Here is a 21,576-nt window from a genome sequence, read left to right on the forward strand (position 1 = left end):
CTCACAACATACTGAGTGCCATAAAACTAAGCAGAGAATCTGGCATCAATATAGTTTTCTCAAAGGGGAAAGCAACTATAGAAAAGAACAAAACAAATGTAGGTACTGTGATGATAAAAGGGGGTCTACCCTATCTGATAACCAAAGAAAGATGGTTACATAACATTGATTCAAATATGGAAGATTGTATTGAAGCAGATGATGAAAATGTCAGTAACAGTGACAATGATGAATGTAAAATAACTCATGATAACAAAAATACACACAATGAGAAGAAACCAAAAATAGGTAAACCAATTCATGATGAGTGTGCTCACATCTTACATAGGAAGTTAGGACATGCAAGCTTTCCCGTAGTACAAAAAATGACTGAACACGCAGAAGGTGTCAAAATAAAAAATTGTGAAAATTATTTGGAATGCTCAGTATGTAAATCCACCAAACTAAAAACCAGTCCCAGACCAAAAAAATCTAACAGATCAACTAACAATATTTTTGATTTGGTACATATGGACTTAGTTGGTCCATTAACTCCATCAATTACCTATAGAAAACGTTACTTCCTAACAATAGTGGATGATTACAGTCGCTATGGTTTTGTTTACACATTAAAGCACAAGGATGAAACCTTTCAGAAATTTAAGGAATTCTACAAACGCATAGAAACACAGCATAATATCAGAATAAAACAAATTATGACAGATAGGGGATGTGAATTCATGTCTAAAGAATTCTCCCAATGGTTAAAGGATAGAGGGATGCTACATTTCACGTCCAATCCATTTTCTGCATTTCAAAATGGGATTGTAGAGAGAAAGAATTCCACACTACAAACCATGATTAGATGCACATTAGAGGATGCTGGTTTAGGCAAACAATTTTGGTCAGAAGCCTTACATTATTCAAATTACACTCAAAATAGAACATGGTCCAGTATTGTGAATAAGACACCATATGAGGTGATGTACAATAGAAAACCCAAATTAGCACACATGCACATATTTGGAGTTACTGCAGACGTACACATACCTAAACAATTGAGGAGAAAGGGAGAAAACGTATCCAGGAGATTAAGATTCATGGGATACGAAACCGGAACCAAAGGGTACAGATTCATTGATAATAATAACAAATTTATAGTATCCAGAACAGCTGTGTTCCATGAGCAGGCCAATTGGTCTAAATTGCACCTTAATGAAATATTTCCTAATAAAAGCAAAGATAATATATCTTGCGAGGAAGGAACAACAGAAAATCAAAATATTAACAAAAGTAAGAACAAAACCAAAACTTGGACAAATAGTCAGCATAAAATAAAGACAGACACATTAACAAAAAAGGAAGCCAGATATTTGCATGACAACCATAGCAAACCTGAAAGAAATATTAGAAACAATAGAAACCAAATACCAAATAAATACAAAGATTACATAATGCATATGGATGGAGAACAAATAACACCTAATACATATGAGGAAGTATTGAAACTTCCCCGTGAAGAAAGAGAAAAATGGGAACTAGCTATGGAAAAAGAGATGGAAAGTTTACAAGGATTAAATGTATTCACACCTGCGATCGCACCTAAGGATAAAACAATTATAGGTACCAGGTGGATTTATAAAATTAAGAATTTGGAAGGAGGTAATACCTTATACAAGGCCAGACTAGTTGCACAAGGTTATGCACAAAAATATCCAGAAGACTATACTGACACTTATTCACCAACAGTGAGAACAGAGAGTGTCAAAACAGCTCTTGTAGTAGCATCTGCACTCAATCTGGACGTGTTTCAATATGACATACAGACTGCATACTTACACGCAAAATTAGATAAGGAAATATATGTAAGAGCACCACACAGTCAATACACTAATAAGAACGAAATTTGGTTATTAAATAAGAGTCTGTACGGATTGAAGCAATCTGGCAAAAGATGGTACGATTGTTTGGTAAAAGTACTTAAGACCATGGATTTCAACGCCACCACTGCTGATAACTGTTTCTTTGTAAAAAAGAGTAATGATCATATTGAATTTGTATTAATTTATGTGGATGATATTTTATATATTGGAAAGCATAAAGAGAGCAGGGAAATCTTTGTAAATAAGTTAAACGAACATTTCTCATTGAAATCACTAGGTAGAGTGAATAAATACCTTGGTGTACAAATTAACAAAACTAAAAGGGGATTCAAACTTACTCAGAAAGATAAAATCATTGAACTCCTAAACAAATGTAACTTAAATAATGCCAAAACATGTGACACACCTATGCAAACTGATTTTCTTAGAAACACTGATGAATCTTCCCCTGAGTTTAAAGACAACACATTTTACAGATCAGTTATAGGTTCACTCCTTTATATATCTAATTGGACTAGGCCAGATATTGCATTACCTCTCAATTTATTGTCAAGATATGTTAGCAAACCAACCTTGTATCATTGGGAAGCTGTCAAAAGAATTTTAAGATATCTGAAAAGTACATTAGATTTTTGTTTAATATTGGAACCAAATAATGACAAAGAACCAAAAATTACTTGTTATGCTGATGCAGATTGGGCTGGTGATACATCATGTAGAAAGAGTACCTCTGGTTATGTTTTTCTATTGAACGATTGTCCAGTTTACTGGTATACTGGTAAACAAGAACTGGTAGCCACTTCTACCACAGAAGCGGAATATGTTTGCTTGTCTAAAGCTGCAAATAACCTTGTATGGTTCAATGATTTGATCACAGATGTTTGGAAGAAACCTACTTTACCATTTATTATGCATGAAGACAATAAAGCGGCCATTGAAATATCTAGATCCGATGCAATTGGACAAAGGTCCAGGCATATTGATATAAAATTTAAGCACGTGAGACAACTATCTCAAGACGGATTCATCAAAGCAATACATTGTGATACTTCTGAACAATTAGCTGATATATTAACAAAACCCTTACCTTCTAAACAACACAAATATTTAACTTCTAAATTATATGTATTATATTGTCCTGAATCTGAATGTAACTGGTGTTGTATAACGAACCGGCATTTAGAGGGGGATTTGTCAGATGTAAATGCCTTATTCTCTAATGTGTAAATAATGTATATATGGAACATCAGGGGTTAACTTATTCTTTGGACTTTAATGTATTCATAATTTACCACTCCCATTCCTGGCTCCACCCCTTGTATATATAAGGAGCCATCCTCCCCATTTTCCTTGCTTCTATCTTGAATATTCTGCGAATATAGAATGCCTATTATGATTAAAGAGAAATATATTTAAATCTCTAACTTCTATTATCTTTATTGAGTCTGATCCTGAAAATATTGCAACATATATATATTAAGAATTGTCCTAAAGATGCGAGTTCCAGGTATAGTTATAGAAGAGGTGATAGACATCATGATCTCCGGAACATTTAAAAGTTTAAAATTTTTTATTTTAAAACTTGTGCTAAGCTTTCGTCGGCCCCTACCGACTTCGTCAGAGTATAAAATCCCCATTGAGGAGCTGCTTGCTTTTATGTAATGCTGATCAATTTAGTCATTGCACGCGTAACAGGCCCACACCCATGCGTTCCCCCTGTAATTATCTTTTTTTCTGCCTTAGTCATGCTAACAGATGACGATGCACTTCCCCCTGCCTCCTTCCCCATTGTGTGTTGCCTCTTTCTCTCCCTGGGGGGTAACGCAGGGTTATCAGGCATTGCTTTGAAGGTATTTCTCCCAGCTCTCTCTCCCTCACTGTTATGCCCCTCCCTTTTAGGCATACACATTGCCTCCTCTAAACCCATTTGTTTTGCCCATGATCTTGTGATGGGTCTGCGTTGTTCTTCCTTGCCCCCACTATCCTCCTCATTCTGCTGCTTCCCTAACCTACTCTCTTGCCCTCGATCAGGGTTTGTCACACCTTCATTGGGCCAATCTCCATGCCTAAAGGAGGAAATTTGTCCCCGATCTCCATTCAGTCTTAGTGATCGGTCCTCCTTAAGTCTTTCCTGGTGCCGTAAAGCCTGGTATGCTGGTGGTATGTCAATATGTCTATTGAGGGAGTTGTTGTTAGAGAACCAGGCTTCTTTCTGTTACAAATATTACATATTACATATGTAATTACATATTACAAATATTTACAATATTTGTAAAAACAAATATTGTACCTTTACAGGGAGGATACATGAGATGAGGGTGTGGCTAACTGATGAGGCCTCATAAGGCCGAAATAGATCTATCTTGGTCTCCCAATGGGCAGCAGAATGCTGTCTTGATGTTGTGTTTGTGGAGGATCTTGCTGATTCTGTCTGTGGTGCCTTTTATGTATGGGAGGAGGGCTTTGCCATTTTCTTGTTCTCTGTCTTGGGTTTTAGTGGGGGTTTCTTTTTGGATTAGGCTGGTGATCTTATTTCTTTGGAATCCATTGGATGTTAGTACATTAGTGAGAGTGTGTAGTTCGGTTTTTAGGTGTTGTTCATCAGCTAAGCGTTTTGTTCTGGAGTTGAGTGTCTTGGCTACGGAGTTGATCTGTGCTGGGTGGTGGTGTGAGAGTGCGTGCAGATAGCGGTTTGTGTGTGTTTTCTTCTGGTAGATGGTGTGTCCTAGGGAGCCATTGGATTTTTTGTAGACTAAGACATCCAGGAAGGGAAGTTAAACAGAACCTAAACAGAACACATACCCATCCAATCAGAGCACAGCCAACCCCCCCATCCAATCAGAGCACAGCCAAACCCCCAACCAATCAGAACACACCTCCACCCAATCAGAACACAGCCAAGCTCCCACCCAATCAGTTCACACCCCCACTGGCAGTTAAAAGGAAGAAACAGCTGCGATCACACACATTGCTCCTAGAAGCACGAAGCCATATATCCAGGTTCTTCCTACGTAAACCAAGATTTTTATGCAGCCCTAGTTCAGTGAAATCACAATCCACAAACCTGGCTAAAGAGAAATACACATAAAGGCCTACGAAAAGAAAAGAGAGTATTTTGGCAACGTTTCGGCAGAATCTCATCTGCCATCATCAGGCCTATGCAAGAGTTCTTTAACAGCAACTGCCGTTACTGTTTCAAATCCGGTGCTGGCAGCGTGCTTTGTTGGAATAGCCCCACCTCTTCATCCTGATTGGTTGGGAGTCCCAGTCTGTGTCTATTGGCTTGGCTTCAGGTATATGGTTGGCTGTTCTCCACCAGGTGGCAGGGCTTCATCTTTGTGGCTGGCTGGGGTATGTTTTGGCTGGGGTTCTCAGGGGGCATGTGCTTGGCTTCTGGTGTGTAGATTTTTCTGTCTGTGGGTGCTGGGACTCGTTTATTGACAAGGGCTAGTTTCCAGATGTCTGGTAGGCGGGAGGTATTGTCACGTTTATTCACACCAGAAGCCAAACACACGGACTTATTTTTTGGTTGGGTCTTATTTTCGGGGAAACAGGGTAGTACAAGCAACTTCTTTAACAGAAGCAAAGAGCAAAAGTTAGATTGATTTGTGTCAATATGTCCTTTCAGATTAAAACATGAAAAACAACAAAGTCCCGGTCAATGTGCAATTATCCAATCTGATCCCAGTGTTGAGGGAGTACACTTCCTCTTTGGCTTTTTGCCGGCAGAGAAATATAGCAGCAGAGAAAGGAGGGAGGGAAACTTCTCTGCTTTGAATATGGCTGTTTTCAGCTGGCTGATCGTTCTCCTTTCCCTCTTATTCTTCTGGTTCCGGAAAAACAAACGTCCCAAAGATTTCCCCCCTGGGCCATGGAGGCTGCCTCTGCTTGGGAATCTTCTTCAGGTCAATATGACGAACCCGCTGAAGTCCTTTGATCAGGTAATTGCTCTTAATTGCTCTTATATTAAACTCCGTGGAGTCACTTTGCAGAAAAGAAAGAGTTTTTTTAAAAGGAGGCTGGCTCAGCGGCAGGGGTGAAATGCTCCCGGTTCGGACTGCATCGCCTGATCCGGTAGTGATGGAGGTGGGTGGTTTGGAGAACCGGTAGCAAAAATCCCTGCCCCCCCCCCATGCCCAGCTGAGTCGCACAATCATCAGAGGCCTTTTTTTTTTACTTTTAAAAACATTTTTTCTACAACCTCTTCAGCCGAAAAATGCTTTTAAAAATAATTTTAAAAAAGCCTCTGATGATCGCGCAGCTCAGCTGGGATCATGAAAGGCTTTTAAAAGAAAAAAACCCCTTTTTTTCTTTTAAATGCCTCTGACGATCCAAGCTGAGTTGCCGAGGCATTTAAAAGAAAAAAAAGTCTCTGCCGATCAGGCAACTCAGCTGGGATCGTCAGAGCCTTTTGAAAGTATTTTTTTACAACCTCTTCACCGAAGAGGTTGCAGAAAACATGGTTTTAAAAGTAAAAAAAAAAAAAAAGTTGGCCACACCCACCCAGTCACATTACTCCCCCTAAGCCACGGCCACAGAACTGGTAGTAACAAATTTTAGATTTCACCCCTGCTCAGTGGTACTGTGTCTGTTAAAAGTTTCTGCGTGGGATTGAAAATATAGTCTGCAGCCGATTGAGGAGAAATGTTGAGAACGTTATATGCAGATGATGAAATCCCAGCTACCTTTGATTCCGAGTAATTCCCTAACCCTTAATGGCATTGAGCTGCTTCCAAAAGGTTGGTCAGGGTTTATTTGCATTGCGTGGAGGGTTCATGAATGTTTGAGCTGAATTCCAAGAGTTGGTCCTGCCCCTTTTCCAAAGCAACGCTTGGAATTGCCTAGGACACAACCAGAAATCTTTCTACACCATCTTAAACACCCCCCAATTTTTTTGCTTTTAGTACAATGAGAACTTATACACCGAAGACACATTCCTTATGTGTCCAGTTGCACTTGGCCAATAAAGAATTCTATTCTATTCTATTCTATTCTATTCTATTCTATTCTATTCTATTCTATTCTATTCTATTCTATTCTATTCTATTCTATTCTATTCTATTCTATTCTTTCTAATAGTATGGCCTTTTGATATTCACATTCAAATTACTCTTTTGCCAACTTGCAATGTTAATTTTGTTATGTTATGTTAATTTTATTTATATACCGCCCCTCTCCCGAAGGACTCGGTGCGGTGTACAGCCAATTTAAAACACAAATATACAGACATCATAATTAAAATTATTAAAATCGCTAGACATTTTCTGCCAGAATTAAAACCACAAGTTAAAACTCCAATTTAAAATCATTTAACTAGACAGCCCCGCCTGTCAGAACAGTAGGGTCTTAAGGGCACAGTAAAAAACTCGGAGGTCAGAGATCTTGCGTATTTCCAGGGGCAATTCGTTCCAAAGGGCAGGAGCTCCCACAGAGAAGGGTCTCCTCCTAGGTGTCGCCAGCCGACATAATTTGGCCGACGGCACCCTGAGGAGTCCCTCTCTGTGGGAGCGAACTGGCCGGTGGGAGGCTATCGGTGGCAGAAGGCGGTCCCGTAAGTACCCTGGTCCTATGCCATGGAGTGCAATGTACATTTATACATCCGAACTAGGCTGCGTTGTTTCTCTGTGTCATATAATATATGCTGGTATGTGGACATATGTATGTTTATTTATTACATTTATTTATTACATTTATTTATTTATTTATTTATTTATTTTTTTATTGTCATGTTTATGAAGTGTATATCGGAGGCAGTGACCCTTTGAGAGCTGTATGCAATGAAATTTAATTTTAATGTATGCTAATTAGTGTACATTTAAAGTGACAATATAGTGATTCCAAGTCTAAGTGGGTCTACGTTAAGAGGTACCGTGCTAAAAAGCAGGAAGAAGAGCTATATTATTATCTATAAATAAATCCTTCCCCCTCTACAATATGGTATACAGTATTCCTACTAAATAGTCCAGTGAATATTCTGCATACAACATGCTTACAAGTTGAGTAGGGAGGGGGTAACAGCCGATCACTTCGAAGAATGGAGCATGGTAGAGCTACAGGTCATGGTTCAACTTGGTGATGCTACGTCGAATCATTGCAGCGATTGGTTCTCAGTGATTTCCTAGTAACTCTTTGCTCATCCTGTTGTTTCGTTTCAGTTTGCAAAAAAATATGGCCCTGTCTTCTCTCTTTATGTGGGAAGCAAACCTGCAGTTATAACTCATGGATTTCCTTCTGCAAAAGAGGTCTTCGTGACAAAAGGCACAGAATTTGCTGGGAGATCAGACTTTTACATTACGGATATTATCACTAAGAAAAAAGGTAACAATATAATTTTCAAGCTGTTTTAATACCCCTTCAAGCTATTTGTTTTGTTGCCTAATGTCCTCTCTCCTTTTTCCTCTGAATGCTAGCATTACTTCCTTATTACTTACCCCCACCCTTTCCAGGAAAGTACGAACTCTTGAGAACTTTGTACTTCAAAAGGAACCTTTTATTGAAAGGGATGAAAGCGAGTCAAAACTCAAAGCAGACTCTGGGGTCCCTCAGGGCATGAAGTTCAGGATAAAGGAAATTAGGAACCCTCTCCCCACCTTCCGATGTGGATTCCGACCAGGGGTGGGTTCTAAATTTTTTTACTACTGGTTCTGTGGGCGTGGCTTATTTTGTGGGCGTGGCTTGATGATCATGTGACAATTCTTTAGGATTTAGCAGAGGTACTGGTCTACCAGGCTTTTAACTGCTTGCAGAGCTGTACCGGTCTACTCATTTTGTTTTTGGAGGCACTGGTCTACCTATTTATTTTTGCAGGCACCGGTCTACTCATTTGTTTTCTTTTACCACTGATCAGCTGTAGGGTGGCCCTTTGAAGCCCTGCAGCAAGAGTTAAAACAGTTTTTTTCCCTCTAGTCGATAGCTGGGACTCAGGAGGCAGCAATAGATTGGGGGTGGGGCCAAATAAAAGGTAAGAATAATGCAGGGGTGGGGGGGGGCGGGGGGCAGAACTGGTTCGGTGACGTCATATTGTCACCGCTACCGGCTCGGCTGAACCGGGCCGAACCGGGAGGAACCCACCACTGATTCCAACCAATCCGCCAGTGTGAATGCAAACTGCACCAGCCTTTCTGAGAAACAGATACAAACAGCTTCTCAGGGTCATCTTACAATCCACTCGTTCCCCCCCTCCCCTTTCATTTCCCGAGGTGTGAGAATTCTCCAGGCATTCCTGGCGCCAGGCAACGGTTATAAATCAGGGTGAAGTTTATACAAAGAGCATCAGGCAAGAAATTGGATAGTTAGGACACATAGGAAAAGAACTAAATATGACAACTCCAATCCCCCCCCCTTTCTTCCACAAAGAATGGCAGATACACAGATTTGGCACATTACTTACTTTCAAGTAAGAGAAGAAGTGATCAGTTGAAATTTTAGAATCGGTTAATCAGAAAGAAGTTTCAAAATGAATGTTTGTTTGCTAATTTTTCATTACAGGTAATCCTTGATTTACAACCGTTCGTTTAGTGATCAATGGAAGTGAAAAAAGTAACTTACGATGGTTTTTCACACTTACAACCGTTGCATCCCCATGGTCACATGATCAACATTTGGATGCTTGGCAACTGACTCATACGTATGACAGTTGCAGTGTCCTAGGGCAGTGTGATCACCTTTTGCGACCTTCTGACAAGCAAAAACAATGGGGGAAGCTTTTGCTCTACAGCTGCGTGATTCACTCACACCTGCTGTGATCCTGTGGGAAGGAAGGTTGTAAAATGGAGCAAAACTCACTTACCCACCATCTCGCTTAGCGAAATTTTGGGCTCAATTTGTGGTTGTAAGTTGAGGACTAATTGTAAGAATCTTTGACTTGGCAGGCATAATCGCACGGCCTTATGGTGAAGCGTGGAAGGAGCAAAGGAGGTTTTCGCTGATGCTTTTCAGAAACTTTGGCGTGGGAAAAAATCTGATGGAGGAAAGGATCGTGGAGGAAGCATCTTATTTGATTCAGGCTTTTACCGAGAACATGAGTAAGCTCTCCTGGGAGAGGATGGGATGGTTGGGAATTGTCACTCTGGGGCTGCTCCCTTTTCCAGAGGACATAGTGGGCTTCAGAGTTGGCCATTGAATTGGTGCACTGATGCAGAATGGGAGAAAGGTAGAAGTACGATTGCATAAAATTCAAAGCCCTAGCTATAATTGGCCAAAATGAGACCTGCCTTTAGTTTTATTTAATTGTAATGTTTCTAAGTCCTTAGTTCTTGGTTGGCAGAATGCCTTGAATGTTCATAGACATTTGGGGATAACTGGGAAGTTTCACCCTATATAAAATCCTAGAAAATATAACTAGTCACCAACTTCTAATTTCATGGAATATTCTTTACCACCATTTATTGGGTCTGTGTTCCCCATTCACACATTCTGGTGAGAGAGAGGTTCCTTGAGGATGTGTTCCAGTGTGAGTCTGACAGCTTGGAAGACAAAACCCCTGGTCCTGGTGATTGACCCAGATTGGATCCTGCAACATTACCCTGGGACACGTATATTCACCTTCATTCTTTGTTCTTTATATTGGCCCTGTGATCTCTCTGCAACTCATACACTGGCTTAAGGGATAGCTTATTGCAACTATTTGAAGGGAAAATGCAGGAGAGTGGATCTATAGCAGATCTGAGTGTTTGTTCTGTCCCCGTCCCACACACACACACCAACAGACGTCCAAGAGTTAAAAACCAAACCAGCCGACAAACTCCTTTTCCTTATGATAACGGAACTTGGCAGCAACCTAGTGGCTGCCTGCCAAGAGTTTATTACTCACGAAGGGAAGAGATAACTTCTCTCCGCTTCTGGTACATCAAAGTAAAATGTTCAATAATTACAGAGTAAATCAAGTCCAGATATAACCAGCAAAGCCTATAGCAAAAGTCCGGCAATGCAGAATGGCATGGAAGCTTTCATCTTTGTTCGTCACAAGGCTTGACTGGCCACCACACTCCCTTTTATACCCTGTGGGGTGTGGTCCAGTGACTCAGCCTAATCTCGGGCATGCCTTTTCTTCTGTTGCGCGCGCTTATCCCTGCAACACTGGCGTGGATCCAGCCAAGACTCATTACTCTCATCACTGTCCACCTGTGGCTGCGTCGACGTGCTTGGCCCCGGCCCTATCTCTTGCCCTTCGGCGGACACTGAAGGCATTGCCAAAGAGGAGGGTCCTGGAGAGGGAGGCTTTGCCAACTCCTCTCCTTCACTCTCGGAGTCCTCTCCTGCCGATGACACAGGCTCAGGTAACTGAGCCACAACAGTGTTATACTGCCCCCAGGCGAGATCCAGCCCTTTAGCTGTCCCCGTCTGGCCTGTGTAGTTGCTTTTATTTTATTATTAGTTCAATTTATATATGCTGCCCTTCTCCGGCGACTCAGGGAGGCTTACAATGCATTAAGCAATAGCCTTCATACTTTTGTATATACCTGCTTAGTAGGGCTTTTTAGGCCCCCCTGAGTGGTGCCCTATTTTATACAAAGTCAGCTTATTGCCCCCACAAACAGGGTCCTCATTTTACCTACCTCAAAAGGATGGAAGGCTGAGTCAACCTTGAGCCTGGTGAGATTTGAACTCGCAGTAATTGCAGGCAGCTGGCAGCTAAGTACTACTTTAACAGCAGTAGTTTAGTCTACTGCGCCACCAAGGCTCTTGAAGGCAACTGTTATTTTTTTCCCATTTATATATATGCGTGCTAGTACACTTACGCACCTTCACACAGCAGTGGTGGGTTGCTTCTGGTTCGGCCTGGTTCGGGCAAGCCGGTAGTGGTGATGATGTGACGTCAGCGAATTGGTTCTCTATGACTGTGAGCTGGGCCCTCCCTCCCACCCCCGTGTTATACCTACCTTTATTTGTCGTTTTTTAGCCCAGCTGATAGGCATGGCAGAGTGGATTGCTGCCCCTCAGCTGGGCAGAAATCTAACATGCTTGCACAGAGCACAAGCCTGGCGCACATTCGAGCAGAGCGAGCAGACGCGCGGTGATTGCGCGCAAAGTGCATGTGCAAAGAGAGCCGGTGGTAACACTGGTTGAAACCCACTACTGCTTCATAGCCCTATTGGTTCAGCCCTTCACAACCATCCCGGGTTCCCATGTGGCCTCTTGCAAAACTTAATCCCCTATCCCTGATCTAAAGTGATCTCTTTCGTTTCATTCTGCAGGGCTGCCTTTTGATCCTTATGAGTTCATCGACAGTGCCGTCGCCAACATACTTTCCACCATACTACTTGGGAAACGTTTCGAATATGAGAGCAACTTCCTGAGAAGCCTGCTGGACCTGATCCATCAAAACATCAGACTGCCAGCAGGATCCTGGACCTTGGTATCCTAAATGAGAATCCAGAAAACCATTTAAAATTAAAGCAGAACTGGTGGGAATTTGAAATTCTGTGTTCTTGATGTTACCGTCGCCAGACCTTGAATGAGAAAAGTCTCGCCCATTTGGGAAACTGATTTTCCTTGCAATTAGAAGCCTCTTGTTTTATGGAACTGTCTCATCAGAGTGCCAGGAAGAGTGGGTGAAGGCTCTCTTGAATAACAGCAGTTATCCACATTTAATTGTGTATAATTCTTCCTCTTCTACTGTCTTCCCCACAAGGTCAGGGTCCACTTTTTTCAGATCAACTGAACCTTGATCCATTGGTTCCTGATGTGGGTTGTGAGAAACTGACTGGCTCAAAGTCACCCAGCTGACTTTCATGCCTAAAATGGGACTAGATTTCACAATCACTCGTTTTTTAGACCAACTCCTTCACCCAAAGTGGCTCTGAATTGGGTATAAGAGTTCTATAGTTAAACTTCAGTTTATTTAAACATTGGACTCCCTTTCAAATTGTGGGAGATATTTATACGAACCCTTTAGGGCAGTGGTGAAATCCTCTGCAGTTTGCCACCTGTTCGCTGCCTGCGCATGCATGGTGCATGCCAGATGCATGCTGCACGCATGCATGCGTGGTGTGCCACAAATGCATGCTGTGCATGCGTGCACATCCGCAGTGCTGTGTGCATGCACAGTGCACTCCAAATGCGTGCTTCACATGGAAAAAGGCTTAACAAGGTAATTAAAACAGTGAGAGGGGAAACAGCTGTGCCGCATGATTTAGATTTGATAGAAAGTACGATTTCCTGCTTTCTAGTGAATATAAATTGCGTGGCACAGCTGATCGTCGGAAATACCAGTTTGGATGAACTGGTAGCTTTTTTCCCCTACTGGTTTGCCCAAACCGATAGCTTTTATCACTACCGGGTTGCCCGAACCGGTGCACACCAGTAGCATTTCACCCCTGCTTTAGGGATTTTCTTTTCTCTTTCAATATATCCTGCAAAGAAGACTCCGTCTTGATCCAATTAACCAATGTTGGCTTTTCTTCTGTTTGTTGGCAGCTTTTCAATGCCGTGCCCTTGGTGAGAAGGCTTCCCCTGCCCCATCAGAAAATACTAACAAATGCCCAACAAATGTTTGCTTTGCTTGAAAAAGAAATGGAGGAACACAAGGCAACATTGATGCCTGGAGAACCCCGGGATTTCATTGACGCATATTTAGAAGAAATTCAGAAGGTAGATTTCTTAGTCTCGTTTTTGATTTGTATATATTTTTGTCTCATCCCGCGTCTCTTTCTCTAACATTACAAGTTGTACAAGTACAACAGTTCTTTGGCATATGGCTGTAATTTAAAATACCACAAAGATCTATCTATCTATCTATCTATCTATCTATCTATCTATCTATCTATCTATCTATCATCTGTCTATCTATCTATCTATCTATCTATCTATCTATCTATCTATCTATCTAGTGTTTTTCTATCGAAGCACCTGGTCTACCCCAATATATATATATTCTGCTATGGGTCTTTGCTTAGCTTGTTCTGTAAATGTAGCAAAGTGAACATCCTCTGTTAAAATCAAACTCTTTGAATCTGAATTCCAGACAATGCACAGCTATAAATACTATGCTAGAAATATTATAAATATACAGCTATAAACCCACTGAAAGGAACTCAAAGCCAGAAATCCACATTGGCTCTTCTGCAATATGTGAACCTGCTCACTCATATTTTTCAAGACTTTTCTATCTATCTTGCAGTATCTCCCTTGTGTTGGTCGCCCCAAAATGAAATCAAATCAGTTTATTTCAGCCATAAAGCCAGATACGACAAAAATATCTAATTGAAGATTGTTACATGCATTATCCATTTATCAACTGTCTATCTATATATCTAGCATCTATCTAGCATCTAGCGTCTATCCATCCGTATCCATCTATCATCCCTCTATCAACCACCTATCATCCATTCATCCATCATCTCTCTCTTTCTCTCCCTCTTTCTCTCCCTCTTTCTCTCCCTCTCTCTCTCCCTCTCTCTCCTACCCAACCATATAAATCCCCCCTCTCAGAAAAACTATGAGTTTAAACTCTACATATAAATAAGAACTATTAGAATATAACTGAAAATAGTGTAAAAAGTGAAATAAGTATCCAAACTTAGTTAATGGTGCAATAGATGATAGTGCAAAATGGGACAACCTGGGAGGAGATTTTTGTCTGAAAGAAGTAACAGTAAGCAGAAATTCCACTCCCTGCCTGGAAATTTCTTGATTTATATGCCGCCCTTCTCCGGAGACTCAGGGCGGCTTACAATGCGCTAAGCAATAGCCTTCATACTTTTGTATATTTATACAAAGTCAGCTTATTGCCCCCACAAACTGGGTCCTCATTTAACCTACCTTAGAAAGGATGGAAGGCTGAGTCAATCTTGAGCCTGGTAAGGTTCGAACCTGCAGTAATTGCAGGCGGCTGTGTTAATGACAGGGTGCTCTAAACCACTGTACTACCAAGGCTCTTTAAATGAAGATCTGTCTAGAGTCCTCATAGAGCAGAGTTTCTTAACCTTGGCAACTTTGAGACAAATGGACTTCAACTCCCAGAACTCCCCAGCCAGTAAGCTGTGGGAAAACCTCCTTTTCATCATTAAATTCCTGAACTGTTTTCTCCCTGATGAATTGTTAGAGAAACTTGGGCATATGAAGATTTGTTGCTTCTTTGCTTGCTTGCTGGCTGGCTGGCTTGCTTCACCACCACCACCTCCTCCTCCTCCTCCTCCTCCTCCTCCTCCTCCTCCTCCTCCTCCTCCTTCCTTTTCCTTTTTAGTGATACTTTTCAGAATAAAGTCTTCAGGACAAAGCTTCCTTTCCTTTCCTTTCCTTTCCTTTCCTTTCCTTTCCTTTCCTTTCCTTTCCTTTCCTTTCCTTTCCTTTCCTTTCCTTTCCTTTCCTTGTTTTCTTTTCCCTCTGTTTTCCCTTCTCTCTTCCTTTCCTCCCTTTCCTTTCCCTTCCCTTCCCATTTATCTTCCTTTCCTTTCCTTTCCTTTCCTTTCCTTTCCTTTCCTTTCCTTTCCTTTCCTTTCCTTTCCTTTCCTTTCCTTTCCTTTCCTTTTCCCTTCCCTTCCCTTTCCTTCCCTTTCCTCCCCTCCCCTCCACTTCCAATGAATACATAGGTGGTAAAAATCCTGTTTCCATTCTTTGTTTTAACTATCAACAGCCAGAGAGGAAAGGTTCAAGTTTTGAAGAAGAGCAACTACAAGTCTTATTGTTTGACTTACTCATTGCTGGAACAGAGACAACATCAAGAACACTGCAGTGGGCCTTCCTCTATTTGGTGGCCTTTCCAGAGATCCAAGGTACAGAATTGTGAAACAGTGCCCTTTAGTAGAAATAGTAATATATTCACCAATTACATAAAATGGGAAAGAAGGGAGTTAGTATCGTGGCAGGAAATTCAGTAATGTGTATACAGTACTTGGTTGGGAAGCAAACCGATGTCTACTTAAAGTCAATGAAATGTTCTCCAGAAGGTAACTGAGATATTTGTTCCTCAGAGAAATGCTGGAAGGAAATAGACACAGTTCTGGGAAACAAGGCAAGGCTGAAATGTGAGGATCGTGTAAGATTGCCCTACACAAATGCCGTCATTCATGAAATCCAACGCATATCAAGTATAGTTCCTCTTGGAGTGGCTCGTAAAACCATTAATGATGTGCAACTTTATGGATACAAAATTCCCAAGGTAAAGGCAGAAACCTTTGAGTGGGAATGGTGTAGTGTTGGTGATTCTCCAGGCAAAATTGTAGTTGTCTGATGTGAGAGATCTCTGTCTGTCTGTCTGTCTGTCTGTCTGTCTGTCTACATATATATACATAGGAAAAAACCCTGACTAGAAAAGTATTATACATATGAACCTACGAATTAAAAGAACAAAATAAAAATAAATATTTGACCTTTACAGGGAGGAGTCATAAAATAAGGGTGTGGCTGGCCGAAGAAGTCTCATAAGACAGAAATAGTACTATCCCAGTCTCCCTTAAGTCTCACAACAGACAACACAAAATGTCTGATAAAGCCTGAAAGTGGTGATTTGAGATATCACCCCACTATGGCTATACAAACATCTTGAGCTACGTAGGAAAAAAACCCTGACTAGAAAAGTATTTTTTATATATATATATATAAAATATATAAATATATATATCATCCTGATGATGGCAGATGGGATTCTGTCGAAACGTCGCTTCTACCCTTTTAGGGATATATCTACAATTACACGGGAAGAAACCCGAAATATTAACTATACACACATACATACCCGTGAAAACTTACATATATATATATATATATATATATATATATATATATATATATATATATATATATATATGTGTGTGTGTGTGTGTGTGTGTGTGTGTGTGTGTGTGTTTGTATGTCTCTATTTTTATCTCTATATACTGTATTTATCTCTATATCATCTGTCTACAACATCTCTAGCTCCATCTAAATACGGTATCTATATCTGTCTTTATCATCTCTAGACTATAACATTACCTATCTCTATGTCTGTCTGTCTCTCTCTCTCTCTCTCTCACTGACATCCTGACATTTGATGTAGAAAGAAGACGCTTTCTGGGGAGGGTGTCTTTCCATAAAGATTTTTCAACAAGACCAGTTCCTGACCTTTGAACCATTCTTAGTTAGGATTGGTGTGGAGTAGCTCATGGTGACAACAACATCTCCTGCCTTGCTCTCTCACTCCTCGTTTTCTAATACCGAGTTCAGCAACGTTCAGATCTTCTCCCTGCTCCTTCTCACCTTCATCTGCTGTCCTTCAACCACATCTCAATGGGGTCATTCCAGAAGTTCATCCAGAGCCATGTCTGACAATGAGGGTTTTCTTCAAGAGGACCTTATTTGTTTTGACTTGTGCAGGACACCATGGTTTTTGTTAATATCCAGTCTGCCCATCGTGATGAATCTCAGTGGAAGTTCCCCAATGAGTTCAACCCTTCCAACTTCCTGAATGAAGAAGGAGACTTTGTGAAGCCGGAAGCCTTCATGCCATTTTCAGCAGGTGAATTATTCTCTCTCTATTTCTCCATCTCTTACTGTCTGTTATGCGATATATCTCTCTCTCCCCCTCCCTCCCTCTCTCCCCCCTCTCTCTTCCCCTCTCCCTCTCCCCTTCTCCCTCTCCCCCCCCTCTCTCTCACACACAGACACACTTTTAACTTTCAACCCCTCCAACTTCCTGAATGAAGCCGGAACCTTTCTTGCCATTTGCAGCAGGTGAACTCTTATTCCCCCTCCCTCCCTCCCTCCCTCCCTCACACACACACACACACTCTCTTGTTCTCTCTCTCTCTCTCTGACATGCACACTTTTACTGACAATTCTTGCACCATGCAATGATCCCAAACAACCCAACCTTTCTTTAGAGACTTATGGAGACTTTGATTATACTTCTATGTCCCATAGCAAAAGGGAGCCGAAAATATTAAACTTGATCGTAATCATTGAGCATTTCAATTCTGGAACCGTCATGAGATTTGGGATCATACGGTAGACAACCAAATAAGTCTAGGAATTGCAAAAGGTTGCCACCTTTCAACTGTCTGGCTTCCCTCTTTCTCCTTCACTTTATCTTTTCAGGACCGAGAATCTGCTTAGGGGAAATCCTGGCAAGGATGGAGCTCTTCCTCCTCTTCACCAGCATTGTCAGAAATTTCCAGCTATTGTGGCCAGATAAATCCCAAGCTCCGGATTTCACACCGCACTTTGCAGTTACACAATCCCCATCCTGCTTCAAGGTGTTGCTGAAATGCCGCCAGCCAAGTGCGTAGATCGAAGTGAGGATCTGCAAGGCAACTGATTCAAGACCATCCCATACTCTCCAATAGCCGGAGGTCTTCTCTACTTCAAATTCACCATGAGATCATTTTTAAAAAAATGGAAATAAAGGGTTATCTTACGCCACATTTTCTAGTGGATGATCAGTCTTGTTTATTGGTATTTCTAGACGCACAAAAAGCATTTGACAATGTGAATTGGCAATTTATAATGTTACAAATGGAAGTGATGGGCTTTGGAAGGAAATTTATTCAGGCAATTGAAGCTATATATACGAAACAGACGGCAAAGGTAATGATTAATGGAGAATTGACTGATGTTATTGAAATAGAAAAAGGTACTCGACAAGGATGTCCCTTATCCCCATTGCTATTTATATTGACGTTGGAAGTGTTGAATAGAAATGTTAGAGAAGAAAAAGAGATAAAAGGAATGAAAATTAGAAAGGAAGAATATAAATTACAAGCTTTTGCTGATGACCTGGTTTTTATTATTGAAGAACCATTAACATCAATAAATAAATTGACAGAAAAAATAGGTGAATTTGGGGAGGTTGCTGGTTTGAAAATTAATAAAGAAAAGACGAAGATAATGACCAAAAATACGTTAAAAAAACAAAAAGAAGAATTGAGGGAGATCTCCAAGATGCAGGTCACAAATAAGGTAAAATACTTGGGGATTCAACTAACAGCAAGATGTAGTTCTCTTAAAGAAAATAATTACAATAAGCTTAAGCAACAGATAGGACAGGATTTGGTGAAATGGGGAAACTTGCAGTTATCTTTGTTTGGTAGAATTGCAACTATTAAGATGAATATTTTACCTAGAATCTTGTATCTTTTTCAGACAATTCCTGTAAAGCTGGGTAAGGATTTTTTTGCAGACTTAAATAAAATGGTTTTGAAATATGTTTGGCAGGGAAAGAAGGCAAGGATAAAACTCAAACTGTTACAAGATGCTAAAATGAGGGGTGATTTTAGATTACTGAATTTTGAATTATACTACCAAGCGGTTTGTTTAATGTGGATTAAAGAATGGGTAACATTAAAAAACACTAGATTATTAAATTTGGAGGGACATGATTTGCTGATGGGATGGCACGCTTTCTTATGGTATAAAGGAACTAAAATTCAGGGGTATTTTAGAAGACATCAGATACGTGAAGCTTTATTTTTGACATGGGAGAAGATCAAAAAATACCATTATTTGAAGATTCCAGTCTGGGTATCTACAATTGAAGTTTTTTCTTATCCAGTGGTATTTAGACGGGAATGAATTGTTAGATATAGTGAATTATTGGATGAAAAGGGTGAACTTAAATTGAAACAAAACTTAGAAGACCAGGGAATTAAGATAGATTGGTTTTCATACATGCAAATACTTTCCAGATATCGAGAAGACTTCAAACAAGAAGGTATTTATAATGTTTCGACTGGTTTAGACAAGATATTAATGGATTCGGATGACCATGTAATTAAAAAGTTATATGGATATTTACTTGAAGTAAAATTGGAAGAAGAACAAGTCAAAGAATCAATGATAGCATGGGAGAAAAATTTTGGTTATAGTATTGATTTAGAGAAATGGCAAAAATTGTGGTCATATAATTATAAAATGACAATGTCGACAGCATATAAAGAGAATTTGTATAAGATGTTTTACAGGTGTCATTTACCCCCGACGAGGATAGCCAGAATGTTTAAGAATAAATCGGAGAAATGTTGGAAGTGTCATCAAACTCCAGGATCGTATTACCATATGTGGTGGACATGCGTGAAAGCAAGGAGATTTTGGACTAAGATACATACGTGGTTAGAAAAAATGACAAAGAGACATATTGACTTTAAATCAGAGATATTTTTATTAGGAATTTTACCAGAGACATTTAATAAAGAATTGCAATACTTAATTGTGAACATTTTAACAGCGGTCAGAATTGTATTTGCCAAAAACTGGAAAGGAGAGAAGATAATTACTGATGAAGAAATTATTATGAAAATGTTGGACTGTGCTGAAATGAGTAGATTGACATTTGAAATAAGAGAACAGGAAGATAAACAATATTATTTGATATGGGAGATATTTTATCAATGGTTTGACAAAAAAGTATGGAGATGAGATAGCATATATGAAATGTTTAAATATTTATCTTCAGTTCAAGTAAAGAATAATTGTTATATGATGAGATTTGGAAAATTGTAAGCACGAAATGATTTTAACCGATTGAGATGCTGTCTATAATTGTTTGTAAGGATGATATTTTTATGTTGTCTTTTTTTTTTTATTTTAATCTAAAATAAAACTTTTTTCAAAAAAAAATAGTTAATTGGGGATTTTTTTTAGTTGTTCTTTTTTTAGACCTAGCCATTTAAAGTTTAGGAAGTTTTAAATTTAGCTGCTTTTATATAAAAATAAAAATAAAATAAAATAAAATAATATTTGTGCAGCTTTCTGAGATTTAGTGTGTTTCTGTAGTGTTTGACTCTAACTACACAAACACACAAAATCTCACAAAGCTGTATGTGGAATTTTGTGTGTCTAAAGTGTGAAAGTTGTTTTTTTGGGCTTTTTGTGGCTGTGTGAAGTTCCTGCTTGTTGCGGGGGCCATTTTGGGTCTAGCACAGCTGCTTTTATATTGTGGGTGAGCCAGTTGTGTTGTGTTGTGTTGTGTTGTGTTGTGTGTGTGTAAAGTGTGAAAGTTGTTTTTTTGGGCTTTTTATGGCTGTGTGAGATTCCTGCTTGTTGCGGGGGCCATTTTGGGTCTAGCACAGCTGCTTTTATATTGTGGGTGAGCCAGTTGTGTTGTGTTGTGTTTTGTAGGTTAAAAAAGGGCAAAGCAGTGACGTTGACTTGGCCATGCCCACCTGACCAACATGCCATGCCCACCCAGTCACCTTACCACCAAGCCACGCTCACTAATTAAGCCACGCCCACAGAACCGGTAGCAAAAAATTTTAGATTTCACACCTGCTCCAGATCCTCTCTATGCATCTGGGGAGGGCGAAAACAGCCTTCCCCACCCCCTCGGAGGCCCTCCGGAGGCCCAAAACGGCCCATTTCCCAACTTCTAGTTGGACAGGAAGTGATGTTTTTTGCTGTCCCCAGACTCCAGAGACTCCTGGAGCTAAGCTGGCCTGCCAGGTGACATGGCTCCATGTGACACCTGTGGCACGTGTGCCATAGGTTCGCCATCACGGCTATAGGGTCTCCTGCCTTCAAGTTCCCTTCCAAGTCTGTTATTCTGTATTCAGTGGAAAGGCTTACCTCCAGAAGTTGTGAATGCTCCAACACTGGAGGTTTTCAAGCAGAGATTGGACAACCATTTGTCTGAAATGATAGAAGGTCTCCTGCCTTCTGAGTGGATGGTTGGACTAGAAGACCTCCAAGGTCCCTTCCGTTATTCTGTATTCAGTGGAATGGCTTGCCTACAGAAGTTGTGGGTGCTCCATCATTGGAGGCTTTCGAAAAAAAAAAAGGCTGGATGACCATTTGCCTGAAAAGG

At 40.4% G+C, this 21,576-nt stretch overlaps 1 protein-coding gene across 2 annotated transcripts in view; it reads left to right on the plus strand.

Annotated features, from left to right (window-relative positions):
* The window catches only part of LOC139323593 (cytochrome P450 2J4-like), a 30,493-nt gene extending 10,172 nt beyond the window's left edge, over positions 1–20,321 (plus strand). The window contains exons 2-10 of one of the 2 annotated variants that reach the window (XM_070953006.1): positions 5,718–5,803; positions 8,018–8,180; positions 9,734–9,886; positions 12,059–12,219; positions 13,281–13,454; positions 15,439–15,577; positions 15,776–15,963; positions 17,157–17,298; positions 17,877–20,321. In XM_070953006.1, coding sequence (XP_070809107.1) covers positions 5,774–5,803; positions 8,018–8,180; positions 9,734–9,886; positions 12,059–12,219; positions 13,281–13,454; positions 15,439–15,577; positions 15,776–15,963; positions 17,157–17,298; positions 17,877–18,067 — 1,341 coding nt within the window. In that variant the 5' untranslated portion in view covers positions 5,718–5,773 and the 3' untranslated portion in view covers positions 18,068–20,321. Of the gene's footprint in view, positions 1–5,627; positions 5,804–8,017; positions 8,181–9,733; positions 9,887–12,058; positions 12,220–13,280; positions 13,455–15,438; positions 15,578–15,775; positions 15,964–17,156; positions 17,299–17,876 lie in introns of those variants that run through there. The other variant, XM_070953005.1, reaches the window with a different exon arrangement.
* Positions 20,322–21,576: the final 1,255 nt, after the last annotated feature.

The sequence above is a fragment of the Pituophis catenifer genome, unplaced genomic scaffold, assembly GCF_029215685.1.
Source record: "Pituophis catenifer annectens isolate HBS135680 unplaced genomic scaffold, rPitCat1.0.hap2 SCAF_13, whole genome shotgun sequence".
NCBI classification, from domain to species: Eukaryota; Metazoa; Chordata; class Lepidosauria; order Squamata; family Colubridae; genus Pituophis; species Pituophis catenifer.